Source organism: Gobio gobio (genome assembly GCF_949357685.1).
Source record: "Gobio gobio genome assembly, chromosome: 7".
In the NCBI taxonomy this organism is placed as follows: Eukaryota; Metazoa; Chordata; class Actinopteri; order Cypriniformes; family Gobionidae; genus Gobio; species Gobio gobio.
Genome location: NC_137103.1, coordinates 29,979,425 through 29,996,717, shown reverse-complemented (window position 1 = coordinate 29,996,717; position 17,293 = coordinate 29,979,425). Strand labels below are relative to the sequence as shown.

Below are 17,293 nucleotides of genomic sequence, written 5' to 3'. Positions count from 1 at the left end.
AATAAAACAATTCTTTATTCATTTTTAAAATACAGAAATTAAAATAATAAAAATTGCTATCATATTGCATCTCAAAAAAAGAAGTTATAAACCAAACAATATATAATATATAAAGGAAAAATATATATAATACAAAAAGAAATAGAAATGTTTCGAATTGAGACATCATTCGACAATAAATACATATCTCATTCTCATTTCCCATTGAGAAATGGAAAATATTCTTTAAAAAAAAAGTACAAAAAGGTAAATTTGGTGGAAAAAGAAAATAATTCAAAAGAATTTTGAGGGAAATGTGCTAGACCTGTCATGAAAAAAAATCTTAAGGGGCCTAAATTATACTTAATTTTTGGTAATACACAATTTCTCTTTCTTTTCTTTTTTTTTTTTATAAAATGTGACCCAGACATGTTTTTCCTGAGTTTCACCCATTTTATGGATGCATAAAAATGTGACTGTTTGTTACCAAATGAGTGAGTGTGTGTGAAGATGAAGGGTGTAAGAACAAACCTAAACTAAAACCACAAACAAAAACACCCTTCAGTCGGTTTGGCTGGTAGGAAAATGTTAGCGCAGCCATGGCTTTATTAGGTGCAAAGAGAAAATGAGATTTATTTTAAGTTATGCTTCATTTTCTCTCCTCTGCATGTTTCCAAACTTCTGAGATGCAATCAAAGAGGCAGAGAGAGACCGCTCATCTTTTGAAGGAGGGCTAGACCTGGATCCTCGGACCACCTGAGGGAGGATTTGAGGCTGTTAACAGGGGCTTTGAATCCAGGGTTCAGAGTCTAATCCTGCAGCTCATCTCTAGTCACCTCTGACCCCAGTAGCGCGTGTCTGGACGCCCCCTCGTCTGTTCAGGGCACAGCTGAGAAGTGAGGACCAACAGCTGACGGGCCAACATACACACACAGACACCGCTGACAGGCCAACACACGCACACTCACCCTCCCCTTCAATAACTCACCCTTACACACACAGATCCCCCTGAATGGGCGTAGAAAAACAACGAGCGCACCACACACAGCTACAAGGAGACTCGTAAAGATACACAGAGGGTGTGACAGCTGACCACTCTTCATCCCTTAACAAAAACATTCCCCCACCCACTGTAAATACCACTAAATATCACATGGCCCAAACAACACCCCGAGAGACCGGCACAAAACCACTGAACATCATGCTCAGCGCCAAAGAGACTTCACTGAACTCTGATAGAATGCAAAATAAATTTGAAATTGTATGAGTCATGGTCTAAACGCTAATGCTTGTGCTCTCCATCTATATTAGTATTGTCAATAAAAGTGTCAAAAAGCTGATGGCTTTTCGACAATGGTAACATACTATGATGTCAAAGTGACATAAATAAAAATTGGCAGAATACTGACTCACTTTCCTTATTTCTTGATAACGTTATATATATTTATCAAATTAAACCACTGGACTACATGTGGTTTTACATTTGTTAAACCAGTTAAATTCATAATGATAATTATTTTTTAAAATATATTTTATATTTTAGACGACTATCAACTATACTGACATTTAAAAAGGAAATCAAAATCAATGATAGAAGTAAATAAATTGCATACATTTTAGAATCCAACACACACGTCAAAAAACAAGCATATATATCTGCTGCCTCGGTACGCTTAAAATTCATAACAGCAAATCCCATAAAAGACAAATGAGACACTTATGTTTGAACAGCCCTTGAACTCCAGGTCACCAGACTGACCCTTTTAAGACGGGTGCACAGTTTGTCGCCAGTTTACAGATTGCAGCCTCCTCTAAGAAGAGGCATGAATGATGGAGCAGCATATTGGCCCCTTGTAGACTTATTCCTGAGCAGCAGAGTGAAGGAAAGTAACATCTAATCAGGCTGTAGAAACCACCCAAGACTGATGGTGGAAAGTAGAGCATTATTTGGCAGCAGATGCCTCAAAGAACCCGTGCAATGGTAATGGAGAAAGAGCAGAACGCTATTTGGCATGTGCATCACTGATGCCGAGGGTAACCTGACGGAATTGTTCCACACATCATGACCAAAGTATTAGTTCTGTGAGATGTAATGATCCATTAGACTGAATTTATAATGACTTGTATTAAGCAGAATGCATGCATAACACATTATCTTCTGGAGATAAGTTCTAAAATATGTTGCTTTAATAAAGAGCACAAAGAAAATAATTATTTCATTTAGCAGGAGACCTTAATAGATCAAATATACAAATAAAATGGGCAATTAGGAAAACCAATCAATCAAACAAAATTGACATTAAAAGAAAAAAAAAACATTCACTGCTTTAGACTGGTAACATTTTACTCAGCCATCTAAAACTGAACAGTAACAGTAACTATGGATAATGATGGTATATGATAATTATTGGTCTTAGATTTGCTGCTTAGTACAATTCTGACAGCGCTTAATCATAAATAAATGCATATCTAATTAACATTCAGTGGAGAAATACAATTATTTATTGCCCAACATTTTTCCTTGTAATGTTGTCATTATTGCCGTGAGCAGCTCACACAAACTTAAGGGTTGGAAAATGGTTTGCCCTGGGACAGTTGTGTCACCCACATATTCAGTTTCAGATTAAAAGCGCAAATTCACATGTTTTTTTAACAAGGATGCATTAAATTGATCAAATGTGATAGTAAAAGACGTTAATAATGTTACAAAAGATCTATTCTATTTCAAACGAATGCTGTTTTTTTTTAAACATTCTAAAAATCACAGAATGCTGAAAATATTACTGTTTTTTTGCAGAGCATAAGAGACTTCTTTTAAAAAACATTAAAACATCTTACTGATACTAAATAGACAAATAGACTTTATTTTAATAGGTACACAGCTATATACTATAATAATTATGTGTTGTGTTTTTTTTTGTGTGCATATTTTTACCCTCAAATCTTTACACAGACCAGACTGGACTGTGTCTTTGACCCTGGTTCTAAGGTAACACATGATAATGAGCGTTTACTGACCGCAACAAAACTGCAGCTCATTTCTTTTAAATGTGCCTTATAGATATTTGTACATCTGCTCAATATCAATCATTTAATACTGTCTGATGAAGTGTTATTACGTCACAAAATCAGCAGTTAGAGACAATTATTATATAAGGGGGGAAAAAAACAGGAAGAGAGAACATGAGGAATAAACAGGATGAGAGAACGCAGGTATTGAAAGTGCAATAAGAGAACGCAGGTATTGAAAGTGCAATAAGAGAACGCAGGTATTGAAAGTGCAATAAGAGAACGCAGGTATTGAAAGTGCAATAAGAGAACCCAGGTATTGAAAGTGCAATGGCACGATAACAAAGAAAAAAGTGGTACTCACAGTGAAGAAAAGGTCCATGACTCTGTGGTCTAGAAGAGTTTCCCTCCAGGAATCGGTTGGCTTGAGCATGACATTCTGAGTCGCTTCGAACATTGCAATGTAGTGCCTCCCCAGTGACACCTCAGTTAAGGACAACAGCAGAAAGGCCAGAACAGACTCCTGTATATCTTACTCTTCTCTCTGGCTGTTCCTCCTGGTCTACGCTAAGAGGAGTATGGAAAACTGCTGCAGTGAATTCCCAGCGTCGGTTTTCTCCAGCTCTTTCTCTATCGCTCTTCTACAGCGGCACTGTTACTACTGTTCAATCGTGCCGTCCCCTCCCACTAAATGTTTACCTCAAAATCTCCCCCGTTCCATATGCAGCCCACTGGGAAAAGAGATGGAGGGGGAGAAAAGAAACGACGAGAGAGAGAGAGAGCGAGAGAGAAGGCTCCCACAGGAATGTCTGATCAAAGCCAGTTACCGGCAAAGGCCACGCATTCCTCTGGGCCGGACCCACAGTCACTCCCAGCAGACAAATGCAAGTGCTCACGCTCTCACACACACACACACCCACTACAGTTTCTGCTCATGTCTGACATATACCGCTGCATACATCAAAGCAAATTATCTTAGACCACACAAATACACGGCAACTCACCTATGAATTCACTATCCAAACACAAGGAAGTACCAGGTGTTTGACTAGTGTGCTGGAGTGTGTTACATCCTCTCTGCCCAAGTCTGTCCTGAGTAGACCTGACTTTATGGCCTCTTAAAAATAGAAAGGGCCGGCAGAACTCTGTGTGACCCGCACTGAGGAGAAAACGGGCCTCAAGGGAGTGTGGCTGGAGCTTGTGTGCTGACCACCAGCGGGCTGATAGCAGGCTGCCACATGAGTGCAGCAGGGAGAGACTGACGGATGGACGCCAACGAGCACTGACGGGGCGCAGGGGATAAACCAGCCGGTCATTTAATGTCACTTGGAGCTATTGCTGGAAAAGTGTGCGAGCGCATGAAAAACAGGGAGGGTGACTAAAGATATGACCTCCTGAAACCCAACCCGGGCTTACTCATAAACGCACATGACTCGTTTCCACCGGTCCTCGTCCCAGCTGCTGAAGACACGAAACACATGACGACCTCAACCAGAGATGTCCAAAACTACATGTCAGAAATCAACTAGTCAGAGGTCACTAGCCACAAGACGAGTCTCTCAGAGGGCATTTACAAAGGACACGTTATAGTGTTCAAACACAGCTAGACTTAGCTGAAGAAAATACCACAAAAAGCAACAGTCTCAAGATCTGTTTTTAAAAGTTGAACTATTTTAAACTTGAAACAACTGAAAAAACACTCATGGTGTGAGAGGCTGAGAAAAAAGAAAAAACGTGTAAGATGTGAGGCAACAGCCAAAGATGCACTTTTGCATGTGTATATACAGCAGTATAAAACAGTAATATTGTAAAATATGACAATTTAAAATTTTAAAAAATTATTTAAAAAATTGCATTTATTCCTGTGAAGGCAAAGCTGAATTTTCAGCATAATTTCTCCAGTGTCACATGATGCTTCAGAATTCTATGCTGATTTGATGCTCAAGAAACATTTCTTACATAACATGAAGGATGAAAAGTTTAGTATTTTGTGGAACTTGTGATTTCTATAGCCAGCCAATTTGAAGTCTGACAGTAACTCCTGGAAAAAAGGGGTTCAGACTGGCCTTAAATTATAATTAGTACCAACATTAACATACGCACACACTATATTCACATAGAGCCATATACATGGTCTTTCAGATGGAAAGATTTAACATTTATCTGTTCTGTACTTAAGGTGTGTCGCATATGAGAGAAAGCAGAACAAGCCATGATGAAGACAAAGTCTGACATGTTGGCTTTAAGAGAGAGACTCATGCTGTGACGGAGACAGAGAGAGGATGGAGGGTCAAATGAGTTCAAGGGGTGAATACAGAGCCATACACACTCATAGAGCAGTATTACTACATTTTAGAAGGCATAGTTTAGATGTGATACTTCGATTGAAAACAGTACTTTCTAGTTTTTAAAGAATTGAACAGGACAACAAGCAGGGGTGTAAATGTTTGAGCTGACAGCAAATCAATTCCGTTGAACAATTATTGATTTAAATCTGATTCAAAAGCGATTTCTGTAAATTCATAGAAATGTTTAGTTTAGTGTTTTAGTAATCTTTTAAAAGTAATCCAATCCCCATTAAAGGGATAGTTGACCCAAAAATGAAAATTCTGTCATCATTTACTCACCCTCAAGTTGTTCCAAACCTTTATGAGTTTCTTTGTTCTGCTGGAGACAAAAGAAGATATTTAGAAGAATGTTTGTAACCAAGCAGATAGAGCAACCATTGACTACCATAGTATTGTTTTCCCTACTATGGTAGTCAATGGTTGCTCTCTCTTGCTTGGTTACAAACATTCTTCTAAATATCTTCTTTTGTCTTCAGCAGAACAGAATTTTCATTTTTGGGTGAACTATCCCTTTAATAACTAGACTGTTGTGGCCCACTAGTCTAAGCTAACCCACCAAAGTTTCATTATGAACCAAAAATATTTTAACACTTCTCATAATAACAAAATATATGTTTTGCGCCACTGCTTTGGCAAACCATCTGTCAAACTAAAATTGGTATTGTGATTTTCAAATAGTAAAAAAGCTGAAATTGTATTAAATATGTAATGTTCATAATCTACTGTGCTATGCGTTTCAGAGTGAAGTGCGGCACTGTGTTCATATACACGTGTGCAGCACATGATCTGGTTTTCAGCATCTCAAAGTGGTTCAGATCACAGTAAATGTTGCAGTAAACTGAACTGATTATAGCATAAATCACTAGATTTGTAATGAGAAGCGTTTGTAAACCTGCTATCACAGAAACTTTAAGGTATCCCTACAGTTTTCTGCCAAATTAAAAGCTTGAGGGTGATTAAATAAAACTCTTGCAAGTAAAGAAATTAAGACATAAGTAATTTTACTACAGTAAAAAATATGAATAATATACTTTTGAAAGTCTGACTACTTTAAAGTGCAGCTTACATACTAGTGCAGTAATACATTTCTGTCTTAGATGATAATAATAATTCAATATTCAATAATACAATATTCAAATTCTTTGGCATTGTGTTTGGCATCTTGTCTGAAACAGTCACTACCTAAAAGTTATGTAATTAACACTTTTTTTTTTATTACCTCAAGAACACGTATGTAAATAAAGACAACAGAAAAGCAGTATCAAGTATGAAGTTTCCACACAATGAAAATACTTTTTCAGTGGTGGCCACTATAATGAGCTGGCAATTGTGCCAACCATAAGATTAATTTGGTAGGAACTGGTTTGTATACTCTTTCTTATCCCAAAATCTCGGAATACATTTATATTTGCAGCTCTGTATAGATTAATGTTAGCCTGGCTGATATATTGGCAGGGTCAATTAAACTAAAGTGGACACTGAAGTGTGAGAACTATATAGAGCATTGTGAAGTTGTTGCTGAATGCGAGCTGAAAATATTGTGCAGACTGAATCAGTCAGGGGCATTCAGACAACATAATGATTATGAGATTGTTGGAAGCTGCCCTTGCCAGAGAGCAGAGATGGGATCCCAGGCTATTAGGAAGCCTGAGTGTCACATCCTCCCTCTTAAGATTCCCCTCACAGCCCCAGGAACACCCTCCTCCCCGTCGTCAGGCACAGGACTGTGGTCTTACAAAGCTCTCCTCACTCGTCCATGTGTGTTTGTGTGTCAGACATGAGGGCTGGCACACAGCCATCTGTCATCTCCCTCTTCCATTCAGAGTACCTGACTTTGACTGACTCAAAAGCCGGGCCACAACTCGCCCCGGGCTGGGGTCACTAGGGCCATGGATAGACACGCAGTACTTCAGACACTGAGGGGGATCATGTTTAAGAATCACGCAAACATGTACATGAAAAATGTACATGCGTCAAGTGGGAGTGTGTCGTGGACAAATGACGCGCATGCCATGGCCTTGACTACTGAGAGATGGCGGCACTTTGAGGAAAGAAGAGTCTAAGCGGCTGTCAGGAACACTAAAACACACACACTATGGATGGGTCAGGATGGCCAACTAGTCTTGAATATGTCAAATATAAATGTATTTTAATTGCAAAATTACAGTATATAAAATATATAAATAAAAACATATTTTAATATATATTTTATATACAATACCATTCAAAAGTTTGGGTTTTGTATAAAAAAAAAATGCATGGAAATGCATTAAATTAATCAAAAAAAGGCAGTAAAGACATTTCTAATGTTACAAAAGCTTCAAATAAATATTATGTTGAACATCCTAATCAGAAATGAATACAAGTTAAAAAAATACCACTATTTCCACAAGTATCACAACTATTTTCAACAATATTATAATAACATGATAAAAATAATTGATTTAGCAGCATATATATGATTTTTGAAGGATCATGTGACATGGAGTAATGATGCTGAAAATTCAGCTTTGACATCACAGGAATAAATTACATTTTTAAATATATAAAAATAGAAAACTGTTATTTAAAATTGTAATTTAAATTGTTATAATTTTTTTTAAAGTAGTACTTTAATAAGACTGCTGTGAAAGCAAGGTTTGTATAGACATTAAACATTAAAGAACATTAGCTGACTAGCCATTCACACAATTCACAAGCTAGTCGATTTTATAAATATCCACTAATAAACTCACACATTCTGTCCTCTCTGTGTCCTTAACAAATGTGCTCTTGGTATCAAAGAACTTTCTCCCCCTCCAGCGCCCAGTGGGCAATTAATATGACTTCAAACTATGCAAACACATCAATGCACAAATGGCCGCCCGACATTCCAGCCCAGCACTCAATGAGCTGTGTGTTTAAAGGCACACTTATTGAGCACGATAAGGGCTTGGCACAGGCCTCCTTTGTAAGTGATACGTGACCCTGGTTGGCATAGACGCCAGCTAAGATCTCTTTAAAGAGACACAGAGACACAAAGTCAGCCTGAGTGGGATTAACGCCTCACAGAGCTAAAACACACACAGACGCACGGACACCATCAATCACAGCTCATGATTTAGGACTAACACTGGTGCATGCTAATAGCAGAAGAAAATGACATACAAAGGTAGAAGTAAAACTAAGATGAGACCATATCCTTAAAACCAGACCTTTAAAATTGATGTGAATAATAAAAGAATTAAACTTTGACTGCTAGGTCACAGTTTGGTTTTTAATGAGCAAAAAGAACTGTGCCTGGATCCAGTTCGGTATCCGTGATTATTTTGCGAGAACTGCTATGAAGGTTGAGAATGATTATCACATTATAGCTTGTCTATTATTAATCCAAAAATAAGTCGCAGTTAATTAATTGTCAGCTTCAGCCCATGTCTAGCGTTCCCTTGTGCTCCCAGGGACACAAACCTGGCCTGCATCCCCTCTCAACTTTCCTCTAAATTTTAAAGTGAAAAAGTCATGACTACAAACATAAGCACACAAATATAAAAAAGTAACTTAATGAAAGGATATGATTGGGTGGAAGAAAGTTCCAGCTGAGCACTTGATTGGCCAGTGCAAGGTAGCGTTGGAACACACAGGACATCTGAGCATTGAGGTTCTCCCTCCGACTGAACTCCTGCAGGACCTCCATAGTGAGCATAAAGATCTGCATGAGGTCATCCTCCTGCAAGAACACACAAGCAGTCAAATTAATGATGGGTATTGGTACCAATTTCCAGATTTAATTCCATAAGATTCAAATCAACTCTGCAACTGAAATATTCTCCAAAACATGTGATCAATGTCAAAAGATTTGTTTCAATTACATAATTCTGCATATATGCAATGTGACTACAACACATGCTTCAAGACAGTTATTATCATTAACTAACTAAAACCATTCAAAAATATATTTGTTACTTGAAAAAAAATATTAATAGGAATGAATACAAAAATAACTAATAAACTACAACTGATAAATTTAAATGAATTAAAAGACATTTAAAAAAACTAAATAAAAATGCCAAAAATACACACTGTTACTAAAACGTTGAAATTAGAGAGAAAACATAAAAATAAAATAAAAAATCTATTTTAAAATATTAAAAGGCACACTATGTAGTTTTTCACCGCTAGAGGTCGCCTATTCAAAACAAAGGCGTAGCTTGATGGCACCGAAATTGAGCGCGGGTTCATGGGAAGTGTCGTCTTCACCTCACAGCCGGTGGCAAAGAATCGGGATGGGATGCGGGCAGAAATCATGTTCATGGATGAGATTATTAAAGTTACTGTAGTATGAAGCAGAGCAGAGCCGAGTGCTGTGGGAGCTGAACGAGGTTGCTGAGGCGATTGCTAGTTAGAGACGAGCACGACAAACAGCTCATCGGCAGCGGAACTTTTATTATGCCACAGTCGCTGCTTCCACTTCTTCCAGTCAAGCGTATGTGGGGTAACGCAGCGCTGTTTTATCATATTGTTAGGTTCATTTTAATGTGTTGAAAATGATAACGTAAAAACGTTACTTTGTGCATTCGCTCTGCGGCTGCTATGAGACACTTGTTGCTTGTACGCTAGATCGATATTACAATATCATATTAATAAATGCTGGATGACTTGTATGATGGAGAAAATGCTGTACAGTGTTAATTTCGTTGACGAATAATTTTCGTCAACAACCTTTTTTCACTGACGAAAACGAGACGATAACTAGTGTTGGATGACAAAAGATAAATGACAACAAATAAAAACGAGACGAAAATGTTAGGGAGGGGCGATTAGGGAAGAGATCCAGTCAGAACTGATATATACTGTGTAACAGATGCGCACATTTGATGTGAACGTGCTGATCTAACCGCTGGAGAACACGGCGCTGTTGGGCACTCTACAGGCCTCACGCATTCCCAATACAGTGCTCCAGAGCGGCTCACAATCAATGAATAGCGCACATTTATGCCAGGCAATTGTTTATGAACTAATGCTGATGAATAATGACAATGTTTACTTTAAGATGTTTATATAGTAATATGTTTTAGACGGTTGTAACAATGCATATTTTATCTCCTCATCTGAACTTGAATGAGCTCCTGCAACTGCAACAGAGGCGTAGACATTTCAAAATAAGAGTCCCGGTGTTTATAATTACAAGTCACGCATTATATATTCGTTTTTGGTTACACAAACTGTATTTAATTTCATTCCCATATAATTCATATTCAGGAGGAAAGACCAGTTTTTGACACATATTCAATAAAGTATCAGGGTTATAATAGTTAACTAAAACCATTTAAAAAATCTTCATTACTTGAAATTAAATTAAAATAAAGAAATAAAGAAATAAACTTATTTGAAGCTTTAGCTTAACCTTATATGGCCTACTGACTAAAACAGAAATACAAAGTTATAAAAACTATATAGCTGTTTTTAAAAAACAAACAAAAAAAGTGAACTGAGCTCTTTCGTGCATTTTTAATGTCAAAAACAAAATTATGTCAAAATGTCAGTTCAAGTGACAGTCGGTTATGTAAGGCTTAAATGCTTAATTTATTACAATTTAACTAAACTCATTCGATTTTAGGAGACTAAATCTACTGTAGATTTAGTCGACTAAAACTAGACTAAAACTAAAAACAATTCAGGAGACTAAAATATGACTAAAACTAAATGGCATTTTAGTCAAAAGACTATGACTAAAACTAAATCAAAATTTGCTGTCAAAATTAACACTGATGCTGTATTACTATACAATAATAAGTGTTCTGTCTATAAATATCTCAAAACAGTTGTTCCCTTGTCTAATAAAACATTAAATATATTAAAGCGTCTTTGGTGTTTCCATGGTTTCCACAAAATAAAAATTGAGGGTAATGCAGGTATGATGTCATTGATAGGAGACGCACAGACACAGTCAGTGTCCTGGCTAAAATTGCCTATTTCTCTGGATTTAAACATTATTGGAAACATTTGGGAAAATGTAAGTACACAAGTCAACAAAATATATAACACTGTTCTAGTGGTTTTTGGTTATTTTAATCCAAAAAAACTTACATATTGTGCCTTTAACAAAAACTATAACAGTGCATCAATGATACTAATGACACTTTCACATTATATTTTTGCCTAGTTTTGCAGGTTAACATACAAATGTAACCCAGATAACCCAAATTTACCCAGCCCGGGGTAAATACACCCAATATCAAAAGGACACAAATAGAATGACTGGGACGGAAGAACAGACCTGAAAGAAGCGTTTGCAGCTTCCGTGGAACTCCATACTGAGGCCGATGTTACTGGTCTTATTGGAGCTGGAGAACTCACTCAACAGAGCCGTCAGGATGGAGCAGGCCAGTGTTTGCTGGCAGGACAGATACAGACATGCACAGAGACACAAAATTATTTTCCATCAAGCCAAAATGGGTTAAAAATCATGGGAAAAATATCTTAAACACTTATTTAGAAAAAGTAATTAAATCAATATTGGCACTAAATAAATGAAATTTGAAATAAGGCCAAAGCCTTTTCCAAAGCCTTCGTTTTTGCTGTTTAAAGTACAATCATAACTAGGCATTTGATTCACCACAGATGGAATCTATTACCTGAAACTGAACACATTTAAAACATGAAACTGGTGCGCCCTCTGCAGGACACAGTGTGTACTCTATTTTGAAGAAAGAAGCATGGTGCTCTGTATTTTACCCATCCAAGCGCGCGCACAGCAGTGAGTATTGAACACAGACACACACACACACACACACTTTTTCTTTTAACATTATTGTTTAGGTAGACGTTGTTTTTTCATCACATACAACACATTAGGTCCACAACATGTTCTGATCGATGAATTATAGTTTGATATCACAGTAAACTCTCACAGAGGGGGGGTACGTAAGTCTTACCACTGTGGGATTTCCGCTGCTGATGAGCTGGCTGACCTCATGGAAGATGCTCTTACAGTTGATGGATTTGTCGAGAGAGCCTCGCTTCACTATTACTGCTACTGCTAACAGGATCTGCTCTCGGACATACTTCTGCAGACTGCAGTGAAGCAGAGGGAGATTTACACAATTAAAATATCAGGAATGAGACGTACACTTTTACTGAGCCAAGCTGAATACAGGCTGAATGGGTTTTAGAAGTTATCCAGAGGTACAATCTTATGTTGTCAACCTTTCAGGTTTATTCACACACTTACTTAGGTCTCTGTAAGACATAGGTGAGGAGGAATGTTCTGAGGGACTCAATGCTGTTCTTCTCCAGAAGGATCCATTCTCTTACCACAGCCTCCATGATGGCTGTGGCTGCCTGGAACAACACATAGTCCACTTTACTAGTCTCTGAGGAGAAAGAAAGACAACATTCACTTATTCTTTATTCATTCATTCATTTGTTTTGCTCTTACAACATTACTTTACACTCTAAACAAAGTTTAAGATGCTCCTTAAATTCTTATCAGAGTTTTATGAGTTAAGATGTTAAAAAAGCTTAACACTATAAAGCCTGACATACAAAATAATAGTCATAAAAATCTTTGGTCACACTTTAGGTTAGGGTCCAATTTTCACTATAACTAACTATTAACTACGACTTTTGCCTCAAACTTTTAATTACTGCTTATTAATAGTTCGTAAGGTAGTTAAGGTATTGGCTAGGATTAAGGGATGTAGAATATGGTCATGCAGAATAAGGCATTAATATGTGCTTTATAAGCACTAATAAACAGCCAATATTCTAGTAATATGCATGCTAATAAGCAACTAGTTAATAGTGAGAATTGGACCCTAAACTAAAATGTTACCAAATCTTTATTTTTTTAATGGAAGTCATTAAACTGATCATTTTTAAAAAATAAAATAATAATAATAATAAAACTTTTTTTTTTAGTTTGCACGTGATTTTTGTTGAGTATCATTTGATACATCATGCTTTTGTGGCTCATATAGTATGCTATAGGAGAATATGGAGCTCATATACTCAAGGCTCATATACTCAACTTTTATTCAGAGGCAGTTGCTGATGTTTGTATGGCCAAAACGTAAGATGAAATTCTGATAGCTTGTAAGAGAGAGATTAAGAGATGTACAAATAAACACTGCATTGACACTAACTGGCCTTTTACATGCTACAAAAATATGAACTATCAATCCGACAACAAAAGGCATGTAGTAGATTGTATACAACAGGTTCTTCAGAAAAATTGGTCATGTTGATAATTTAGAGGGGCCATCAAAATGTATGAATCAAATACGATACAGTATAGATTCTACCAGAATTTTCACTGAGAAGTCAAGTCAGTTTTATTTGTGTATCTTTTCAAAATATATACCATTTAAAAGTATCTTTACAGAAAATTGCGTTCAAGACCACATGTAATCAAAACATGTAGAGTTTTGTAGCTTTTAATCAATTTGTTTTAGCTTTCACAACATTCATATGCTGGCAAACTTCTACAAATTAACAAATTTTAACCTTGAGCAAACTTACAATGTATAGTCTGAGTTTTATGAGAAGACTGGCAAGTCACTGGTAACCTCCAAGATGTAGAACTCAAAACAAGGGTTTTCCTGCATTTTTTATATTTTGGCAGTCACCAAAATGAATCTTTGTCCCACTCTGCTAAATAATTATTTGAGCATTTAATGTGATGATACCTGGCGGTCTGCATTACCAGTACCCGCTGATAGCCATCTGCTTTGCAAGGCTTTTGCTTGTTTGTGTAAGCAAAGAACCTCAAAGGTTTCTATTTACAACATACTTTGTAGCCAATCACAGACATATACAGTCAAACCAAAATTTATTCAGACACCTTCAACATTCTCACACGTAAACACAGCTTGTTCGCTATAGTTTAGAAAATGGTAATAAAATATGACTAGAACTCAATTCATCTTGATAATGTCAGATAACTTTTGATAGAAAGGTATGTAATGGATTACAATTAGGGATGGAACGGTATGAAAATTTCATATCGCGATTATAGTGACCCAAATTATCCCAATTATCATTATTATCACGGTTTTGTCCAAATGAGATGAAAGTGTTCAAAAAGAACAGATGCACACACTGAAACTATTTCAGCAAGTTTTATATTTGAAAATCAACAAACAACAAATAAAACAAGCAGCTCTATGCAATTTTTTTAAGCAAGATTCTATTCTGTGGGATTTCCTTCCTTCCTTATAGCAGTCGTCAATAGCAACGCATTATAACAGCGCACATCCACGCTCTCTCGTTTCATTCAAATGCAACTTGCGTCTCTGTTTTTGATTGTATTGAAAATGAAATCCGAGGACTTTACTATTAATACTACTATAATTATTACTATAACTTCTTGTGATCATCTTGTCTGGACAATTGTTTTGTACACTGTACCAAATGGATTTATAAACAGGTAAGATTTAAAACATTAATCTCAATTCAATATGTCCCCGTAATTATTTACGTGGTAAAGAAAACCTGTGTAATAAGTGTACAATGAATATACATCATTGTCCCTTAAATGTCACCCTAGTCTTCTCTGAACTTGTTTGTTCGTCTTTGGCTCAAAGCCACTTGCTGCAAACTTTTCTTCACAGAAGAGAAGATAAAATATTTTAACCCAAAACTTTGTGTCCAATTATTTCCCAGATGTAGTTTTGGTATTGAGGTCAAATCAATATATTTGCTATACAGTGGGTGGTCATGAAAACGACTCAGCAGATTTGAAGTGTTTGCCCCTATAGCAGCGACTTTCGTTTTCCAGACAGGGTGACCATCCTCGATTATGTTTTCCCTCAGGATTTTTGTAAAAGGTAAAATATGACCACACCTCACATTTGGTCCTTTTAGAAGGCTGAAAAATCTCCCGGCGCTGTCACTGCCTTCTGCCATTTCTTCTCATTCAAAAAACAACGTTGCACGCTGCGCCTGCACCAGACTGATGCTGGCAGGACAGGATTCACTGCGAGTTTTCAAAATCGTGATAATCAAACACGGTTTTAATGATATTTTAAACGATATTTCTAACCGTGAAACCAGTAATCGTGAAACCGGTAATCGTTCCATCCCTAATTACAATCAACCAATCAGCTGTAAAATTTAAGTACACGATTAGATAATACCAATTTAGGTCAACCAATTACCAAGTAATGCTTAATTTTGTTCAGTCTGTGGTGTACACGGTCGCATTAGCAATTAAAGAAAAACACTTAAGCAAAATATGGTCATGTCAAAGTGTCTGAATAATTTTGGTTCCAAAATGTTATAGATTTTTCTGGTAGTCCACTGTATGAAGATTTTTTGGGTATAATGTGTTACAGTTTACTTTCTTTTGCAATCCTCACTTACATAAATGAACTATAGTGTCCTGCACCCACTAGTAAAAAAAATTATATCTAGTGTCTAAATAATTTTTGGTTTGACTATGTTGAGCGCATGAACACAATGGCCAATCAGAGGTGTTTAGTTAATCAGAATCTGTTTAACACCACTCAAAACTGCTGAGTTTTTTTCAGCACGAGTTCTGCACTCTTGCGAAACCTTTCATTATAACCAAAAAAGTATAAACAATGTCAATAAGAGATTTTTTGCAAGAGTGCAGCTTTGTTTACCTCAAGTAATTCGTAAATGAAGTAAATGGCAGCTTCAGTGATTATAATGGCAGTGATATTTGCTCGCTTTCTGTACATAATAGATATTTTTCATGCTGCTAACTATGCATTGCAAAGTTTCTGGATTGACAATGGTATTAAAATGATCGATTAAATCCAATTGACAATGATAACCAAAGCAATGGACAGAACAAAACAATCTGATACTGTATGTCAAATGATCTGGGCATAAACTCTTGAGGTGTAAATGCAAAATAAAAAGACCTGCCACTTTTTCTATGTAATGTGTCACTTTGGTGTTCATTTTATTATTAACTTTTCAAATCTGTCACTTAGTGACTTTTTACATATACAATTACAGATCTTAAAATGTAGTATAGTAATAAAATGTCAAACGTTGTACACTTTGTTTTAGGATCTGTCCTGACAGTAGGTGTTTTTTATTTCATTGATAAATAGGATAAATTAATATTAAAAATGGTTTCTTTGCATTTATTCTGGATTTATTGTCAGCACTTAGCTCCCGAAACTTTGTACTGCGTGTTCATCCGCCACCACCAAAGACCGTTTTAGACCTCAACGCAGTAAAGTCAGTACCAGTTGCAGTGTCTGTCAGATCTGAGTGCTGAGACTCACCGAGGATGTGTTTGCAGACGGCAAAGGGGGATTTAGACTTCCTGAAGGACAGGAATATGTGCTCTGCATGCTGCCTCTGTTCTGTGCTGACCATGGACGGCGGTGCCTGTGAACACATTCATAGGAGGGGTTAAACGTTTGTGGGCTTGAACAGTGTTGGTCAATATATCACACATGTACACCAAAAGGTAAAGTCAAGTCAAGTCAAGTCTGGTTTATTTGTATAGAAACCTGCACTTGTATAAACTTGTATAGGAAAAGCAGCTTTACAGATTCGGATATGACAGAAAACTACTTATTTTGTGGTTAGATTTTGGTCATATCATTCACATCCAAGTATTTAAAAAACATATCTTTACTACAATTATTACATAGTCACTAATGCTCATCAAGACTGCGTTTACTTGATCAAAAATACAGTAAAAACAGTAATACTGTGAAATATTAAAACAGTATTAAAGTTCATTGTCACATGATCCTTCAGAAATCATTTCTTGTTATCAGTGTTCCAAACATTAAAACATGTTTTTTTCCCCCAAATGAACAGCATTTATTTGAAAAAGAAATCTTTTGTAACATCTTAAATGTCTGTACTGTCATTTTGATCAATTTAATGAATCTTTGCTAAATGAAGTATTAAATAAATTAAATAAACCTTAATGAGCCCAAACATTTGAACAATGGTGTATATTATATATTTTTATATCTTTTAATAGT

At 36.4% G+C, this 17,293-nt stretch overlaps 1 protein-coding gene across 2 annotated transcripts in view; it reads right to left on the bottom strand.

The window, feature by feature from the left end:
* Positions 1-17,293, bottom strand: part of xpo4 (exportin 4) — a 47,875-nt gene that overhangs the window by 25,607 nt on the left and 4,975 nt on the right. The window contains exons 2-8 of one of the 2 annotated variants that reach the window (XM_079821077.1): positions 16,577-16,682; positions 13,346-13,406; positions 12,547-12,688; positions 12,251-12,389; positions 11,593-11,709; positions 8,890-9,042; positions 3,353-3,466 (exon numbers count right to left, since the gene is read on the bottom strand). In XM_079821077.1, the coding sequence (XP_079677203.1) occupies positions 3,353-3,466; positions 8,890-9,042; positions 11,593-11,709; positions 12,251-12,389; positions 12,547-12,688; positions 13,346-13,406; positions 16,577-16,645 (795 nt within the window). In that variant the 5' untranslated portion in view covers positions 16,646-16,682. Of the gene's footprint in view, positions 1-3,352; positions 3,467-8,888; positions 9,043-11,592; positions 11,710-12,250; positions 12,390-12,546; positions 12,689-13,345; positions 13,407-16,576; positions 16,683-17,293 lie in introns of both variants that reach the window. The other variant, XM_079821076.1, reaches the window with a different exon arrangement.